Source organism: Dendrobium catenatum, unplaced genomic scaffold (genome assembly GCF_001605985.2).
Source record: "Dendrobium catenatum unplaced genomic scaffold, ASM160598v2 fragScaff_scaffold_621, whole genome shotgun sequence".
Classification (NCBI taxonomy): domain Eukaryota; kingdom Viridiplantae; phylum Streptophyta; class Magnoliopsida; order Asparagales; family Orchidaceae; genus Dendrobium; species Dendrobium catenatum.
In genome coordinates, this window is record NW_021319083.1 from 22,498,414 (window position 1) to 22,505,801 (window position 7,388).

Here is a 7,388-nt window from a genome sequence, read left to right on the forward strand (position 1 = left end):
AGCTCTGCCTGGGTGCTCGCTCGCATCCTCGCACCCACCGTGTGCCCGAGTCATCGGCACGAGCGAGTTTGCCGCACGCCCCGCGTCCGCCGGCCTGCGCGATAGAGCTCATGTCCCGTGTCGGGTTGGGTCAACTCGACAACCCGACGGGTCGGACCGGTTCCTTGTTTTCAACCCGTTTGCCTACCCTGGTCGAGTTAGGGTTGACCCGATTGAACCCGAGTCAGTTCCGAGTTCGACCCGTGACCCGAAATTGACACCCCTAATTATTATCATAAAAATCGATTTCACATTTCATCATCTCTATTAGTTAGGTTATTTTGATCTTAAAAATTTATTTAAACAAATATTTTATTTTATTATTTTTCTTAATAGTAGCTATGCCATTTTTATAGTTTATTTTATTTTTTTTTTAAAAAAATTGAGAAAGCTGTTAAGTTCCTCAAAATAAATTTATAGTAATAATAATAAAAACAATCGCATTAAAAATATTATTTCATTTAAATCTTATATTTTACAATTTACTCAATTTTAACAAAAATGATAACATAGAACAAAAAAAAAGCATGTCATCAATTGAGAAAGCTGTTAAGTTCCTCAAAATAAATTTATAGTAATAATAATAAAAACAATCGCATTAAAAATATTATTTCATTTAAATCTTATATTTTACAATTTACTCAATTTTAACAAAAATGATAACATAGAACAAAAAAAAAGCATGTCATCCACGTGCCTCCGGCACATGCTCCAAAAAGGTCTTGCTCCCCGCAACCCTAAAGGTGATCATCGGTCCCTCGCCGGGGTCGAAAGTTAAACTATATTATTACCCAAAAAAATCGTATTTATTACGCCCATGTGTTCGCCGTTTCCTGTGTGGACCAACAGCGCGGCAATGGCCACGGCCGCTGCCGCCGGGAAAGTCAAGCCGGTTTCACAACCGTCAATTCCAATCGGGGACCATTCAATTTTTTTTAAACAACCGTCATATCCAACCGGGGACCATTAATTTTTTTTAAAAAAAAATTTATTAAAAAAATGGAGAGGGTAAAAACGTCTTTTGACGCAGGTATTTTAATGCGGCGTTTCGAACTGACGTGGCGGCATGGGGTGCATCACCGCCGATAAAATACCCTCGACGCCGCGGCGGCACCCCATCCATTCAATATTTACTCTTCCCCTCCCAAATGAAAATATTTTTTTGCAAAAACAATTATAAAATTATGAAGCAAGAGCTTTTATCGACAGAGCAAAGGGGCTAGCGAGCGGAAAAAGGGCAAAAGGATTGCGCCGTGTGGGATAGATCAGTCGATCGATCTCTGTATCTTGAATCCGGCGGGATCCGGCTGTCGCCGCCGCCGAGATGAACCCGGATGTGGCGTCCATGGGGAAATCGCTGCTCGAGAAGCCACTGAATCTGCTCACTGAGGACGACATCGCGCAGATAACAAGAGAGGAATGCCGTCGATTCCTCAAAGACAGAGGTTCTTTTCTGCTTCCGCTGCTTTTTCTGTTTTGTTCTTTTCTTCACTTCGGAAATCGCGGGGAGTGAGTCACTTGCGCGTGTCCTCTAATGGTACAGGCATGCGCCGACCTTCTTGGAACAAGTCGCAGGCGATCCAGCAAGTGATATCTCTGAAGGCGCTTCTCGAGGGCCGATCAGATCCAGAGGATCTCTCCGCTGCCGCTAGGGTTAGACGGAAACCGCGGAGCAGTTCGCCGACTCACGTGAGCTCCCACTCAGTAATTCCTCTTTCGGATGGGGCGCTAAGATTTTTTAATTTATTTCTTCTCCACAATCTTTTGGTAGACTTCACTGCCCTCTCCGACTAAGGACGCGGGCGGAAGCAGCGACTCACGGAGTGTACCGCCGCAGGAGAAGGATCCTTCGCCGTACCGGAGGAAAGACCCGATGCCGCCTCCTTTTACCGCCGGTGATGTGCCATGCCTTCTTTCCGCTGCTGGAAAGTCGCTTCTCCCTCAGCAGAATCACCTCCCACACCCTAGGTATTCTCTTTCCCGTTTACCTTTCCCATTGCATCAGTAGATTTCTCTTGATGCTGGCGAATCTGCTAACCTCCATTTGCTCGTCTTCTCTCCAATCGTGCTGGGATGTTCCCGCGTTCTTTGTAGGACCTTCGCCGACGAGTCTCTGGAGCAGCTCACGATATTCTACGGCGGTAAGGTCAACGTATACGACGGCGTGCCGTCGGCTAAGGTAATTGTCGCCGCCGGTTGAGCCGGCGCATCCAGACCGGTTACTTCTATGCACCTGAACCGTCTGGTTTAACTCGCAGGCTCGGGACATAATGCTGCTTGCGGCCAACCCGGATACGTACGACGCAGCGACCGTAGCGCCAATATCTTCCGGTCCGCCTTTGCTAAATCGGTTTGCTCCGGCTTACACTTCACCGATTTGGGCCGGACCGTCCACCGGCGCCCGATCTTGTATAAACACACCGGCAGGTAATCCGACCGCGGTTTATCTTTTCTTTCTTGTACTTCAGTTCGCCATATCCGTCCACCTGATCTCCATCGAACGGCTGTGATCGTTCAGGAAAGTTGCAGCGAAACTTTAAGGACAGCCTCGAGCAGGGAAGGGCCTCGCGGGAACCACTGCCTGGTAAGCAATTGGAAATTTGGCAAGGCCGTTGAGGGGTAAATTTGGAATTTTATTTTAATTTTTTTGATGTCACTGCTAATTTTAAAATAATTTTTATAATTAGTATAATATATAAGTAATTAATTAAAATTTTATTTGTGTGAGTGAACAGTGCGACGCCAATATTGGCGTCGCACTGTTCATCCGCGATCAAATGGGGTAAAAAATGGCGATCGGTTGGAGCAAAACAAGAACGGCAAACAAGTGTTTGCCGTTCGGTTGGAGATGCCCTAAGGTGGTTAACCTTCGCAGAAACGGAAATAGAGTTTGATTGGAGATTTCACTTGCATTTTGAAGTGAAAAATGGGATTTTTAGTTGGAGATGCCCTTTTAAAAGTTGAGTTTATTATTTTTGTATGGTTTCATTTGGGAAAAATTTATTTTAGCTTTTAGTTTTCTAGTATAAAAAAATTTAATTTAAAAAGCATTTATATTAAAAAATTACTATAAAAAACCAATAAGAAAGCGATCCAAGTAGAGCTTAATTAGCCATGAAGAACTGTTGAAGCAAGATGAGGCCGTCGTGGGCTTCTCTGGTGAAGGAAGGCGACTTTCGAGGGTTTGGTCGGAGGTGGGGATCCGAATTATTTTCGTTGGTTGCACGCGATGTTAATGGGCCGCGGGGCCCGGGAAAGAGCGGGGGTACCCCACGGGCTGACGTGACTGCCCCAAATATCGGTCCTGATACGTGGGTCCGGCATCATTTTGTCCGTTGATTATATGGTCCCTACTCTGACTTGACTCTTCCAGTTGAGCCATCTTTGGGTTTTGGAATCTCTACTCTCTCTAAGAAATGTCTTATCTGCCCTAAGTACTCATCATCCGCAAATTTTCTGCTAATTTCTCGTTTAGAGCACCTGCAGAAATTATCCACCGTAAAAGTTTGGTTTGGGATTATTTTTTAACTGCTTTGGAAAACAGTTTTTTTTGGTAGAAAAAATTTAATTTTTTTTATTAAAAAGCAGTTTTTTAAGAAGTCATAAGAAAGCCTGGGCTTGGTTTGGGACTTCTTTTTTATTGCTTCTTAAAGTAGTTTTTTAATATAAAGATTAAATTTTTTATACTAAAATGATGTTTTAAGAAGCAGAAAAAAATCCGAAATGTGAAATTCTCGACTAAAACCAAATTTAGCTAGTTTTGCTTTCTGTTACTTTTATATGAGCTGGTGGATTCAATTATATGAGCTTTCTAAACCTTAAAGTTGCATGTTACTTTCCAAAAAGTCCATCTTACTGGTTATCTATCCGTCCATGTCTTGGATGTAGAGGACTCTCTGTGCAAGCTCAACTTCATCCAACTACTCATCTTTTCTTTGTACGCCTCCTTTACCCAAATCTACCCACCAACCCTACCCCCTTCTCTCTGTGGCCCAATCTTTTTTATGTCGCTGTGATGCGTTGCTTTTGGATATGGTGGAACGGATTGTTTCAATCAGTTCATTACTCACCAGTCATATCTAACAGCTATAGGATAAGTAAAGAAAGGAAGAAAAGAAGGGTAGATCGGATTTTCTCTGTTTTGGTGTTAATGAAGTGAGAGTAATTGCAAATGGACCACCGTGGACCTGGGGGCATGTGTTGTCATTGATAGAGCCCCTTGCTTCTTTGACGGTTGGCCCTTAATTATAGTATTAATTTCTTCTCGTGTACTTATCATCCTGCATGCCACTGCGAACCCCTTAGATAATACATGCAAGTTTCCTTATCCTTATGAAACTTTCAGAATACCAGTTTTCCTAACCCCCTGAGGTTCTAGTACTTAATATAGATGATTTTATATGAAGGTCTTAACATTGAAAGAGTCTCATAGTGGATTTATTATTCTGTGCGGAGTCTGGAGGGGATCCGGAGACCAATAAAATTGAGTCACGTCACATCATTGCTGGGTACCCAGTTCTGTACCCGCACTCGCACCCTTCGGTATTGTTGAGTACCCATTGCTTAACCGGACGGTTCTCCTGTTCGGTATACGTACAGAATAATAACTCCTCACTCCTCATAGTGAAGTCAATAAGTGCCTATAAATCTAATATATTTTCTGTTAAAATTTCTAACTTGCTAATGTTTAACTTGATTGTCACAGAGTGTCCAACAAGTAGAAAAGCATCATTGAAACGGTACCTGGAGAAAAGAAAAGACAGGTACAACTTGGTTTATGCAAATGAATCATTGAACACGGATCATTATCTTTATAATAATGACATATTTCCACTAACTTTGTCTTGTTGGAAGGTACAAGGGGAGACGAATAATTGAAGGATCATCTTCGTCAGGCATGGAGGTGATGTACTTTAGTCAAAAATTCTGCGGGACGGGGCAAAATGAACTGTCAAGCAGGAGCAACAGTAGCTCATCCATGCAGCCCAGGCCACCTTACCCGCCACTTAGTAGGTGCACATCCATTGAAGCAAAGAAGCTTGGATTCTGTGTTGATCTCAATGATGATGGTAATTAAAAAAATATTGGTGAATCTTATAGTTGCTGGATGGTTTATTTTTTAGCTTAGGACGTGCCATGTCACATAAATTTTTAGTTTCTATCTCTAGTAAAATCGGTAAAGTTTTTTTACTAGGCCTATGCATTGGTAAGTTTTGTACCTGTTTTTTATTGCTAGCACCTTGATTAGACTTGTCGGACTTTCATTGGTGAATTCTCTGTATCATTTTGCAATTTTCCATGCTTTTGCAGATTCTTGACCTCTACTGACCTATTCCTCTACTCTGCTACTGTTTTCCTTATATATATGTATATTGTTGGATATTTTTTTAATGTTTATGGTTGCACTAATATTCTTAATTTTTCATGAACTTTGAATGAAGCATACCATCAATGTAAATCCTTTACTTTTGTGTTAAAACATAATATTAAATCAATTCACCTTGCATCTTTTGTTAATGCATCTTGTTAATATCTGGTGGAATTCAGCTTTCTTTGAAGCTCAAATTACAGCTTTTCAATACATCTTTGCATGAGTTAGATAGTGAGGTTAAAAAAGGAAAGCTCTTGGTACCTCTTTTTTTAATGAATCCAAGAAAGCAGATTTCATGGAACTAACGTTTTGAATAATGCTTATCCATTTTTTGTCTGTGATTCCAATTAGGAAATAGCTTTCGGAACATCTACTTTTGGAGCTAAAAATGTTTCACTACAAGAATGTTTTTAAGTTTCTTTTTGCCTTCCCAGTTCTGGAATATGTTTTTCGCTTGCAGAAGATTGATGATTGTCTTAAGATTTATTTGAGATGTCTGAAGCTTTTTATAAAGTTGGTTGCAAGGATGTGAAGTTGTTGCTCGAAAATCAACTTAAGCTATTCTTGTTGTAAAAAAACAGCTTTTCAATATGATTTTTTTTTGAAAAGCACTAATAAAGCAATAAAAATGCAACAGTCAAATGAAATTGTGGTTGATGTCTGTAAAGCAAATCAGTGAGAAAACTTTTACATAGAAACTCCACTCAAGGCTTTCGTTTGGGACTGATATCTAAAAAGCAAAGCAGTGAGAAAACTTTTACATAGAGATTCCTCTCAGGCTTCGTTTGGGACTGCTTTTTTACTTCTTTTTATAAAACAATTTTTAGTACTAGCTGCTTTAAGCAATCAGCAGTAAGAAAGTCACCCCAAACAAATCCTTAATCTATTGATTTTAAGCATAATGTCCCTCTCATACAACTTCAACTGGCTACAGTTTTTCTATTCTCTTTTTTCTTTTGCTGTAGCAACTCTAAATTTGCAAATTTATATCTTAAACCTTCCATTCTTGTGAGTCGATAATACAGACTGTTGCTTATTTATGTTTTGATAGGTGCTGGTGGCAACTGAAGGGGGTGGCTGGTGGGACGATGACACGCAACCCAGCACACCAGTTCTCTTGCAAATGCGCCTCCTTTGTTCATGAGTGGCCCTATTGCAGTTCCATTGATGGCTTGAAGAAGCTAAAGACCAAGTTCTCCATTTTAACTGTTTTGGCGCAACAGATTCAAGTGCTCTTGAGTTTGCAGCCGAATGAAGACTTCAATCACAGTGGTCTGAACTTCGGCCCCAGAAACCCCTTTCATGCCAATACGATCAGAAGAGCTACAGGAGCACCAGCTGGGATTCTCTTGAGCCTATTCTCAGGTGATTCTGAGATACAAAGCTAAACTCCTTATTTTTCATGTGAAGGTGGCTAAAAGGCATTAGATTGGCTTGTTTTGTTGCATAATGAAGTTGCCCATCTGCCATTCTTTGCCAGCTACCTGATAGTTTTTTGCGCTGTAATTTTGGATTTGAAATTATCATTTAGTTTTATTGAGTTTTTGATTATTTTTTGCTTTAAAAATTTTTATTAATTTTGAAAAAAAGTTTTTTTTTGATCAAATTTTTAGACTCTTTGGACTTTAAAGGCTGATTCATTTTGAGATGTTTATAAATAACATTATGTGTATTGTTCTATCATTTTTATGGTTAAAGACAACCTTAAACAATTTTGTTTGTAACTGATTGTTGCTGAGGATGAACTTAATTAAAAAAGAAATAAGTTTAGAGTTTGGGCCTATTTGATTGGCTCGGAGCTATAAACTGGTTTGTGGTAATGATGAAAATTATTATATTCAACATGTTATTAAAAATATACTTTGATTTAAAATTTTATATTTCTATTGAATAATATCTTACAAGAGCGTTGGGTGATTATTTTTAGAAGAACAATTCTTGTAAGTGGATAATGATGCATTAATGCTTCGTTAGGATT

The 7,388-nt window shown here is 39.9% G+C and overlaps 1 protein-coding gene across 2 annotated transcripts; it reads left to right on the forward strand.

Annotated features, from left to right (window-relative positions):
* Positions 1-1,164: 1,164 nt before the first annotated feature.
* LOC110092376 (protein TIFY 4B-like) lies at positions 1,165-6,961 on the forward strand. Of its 2 annotated transcripts, XM_020816896.2 has the most exons (9): positions 1,165-1,484; positions 1,583-1,728; positions 1,811-2,007; positions 2,134-2,218; positions 2,298-2,466; positions 2,558-2,623; positions 4,745-4,802; positions 4,894-5,108; positions 6,462-6,961. In XM_020816896.2, exons 1-9 carry the CDS (start codon positions 1,364-1,366, stop codon positions 6,476-6,478), a joined length of 1,074 nt encoding a protein of 357 aa, XP_020672555.1. In that variant the 5' UTR covers positions 1,165-1,363; the 3' UTR covers positions 6,479-6,961. The 2 variants fall into 2 exon arrangements, with proteins under 2 accessions (XP_020672555.1, XP_020672556.1); XM_020816897.2 differs by lacking the exon at positions 6,462-6,961 and having other exon boundaries at positions 1,166-1,484; positions 4,901-5,050.
* The last annotated feature ends 427 nt before the right edge of the window (positions 6,962-7,388 follow it).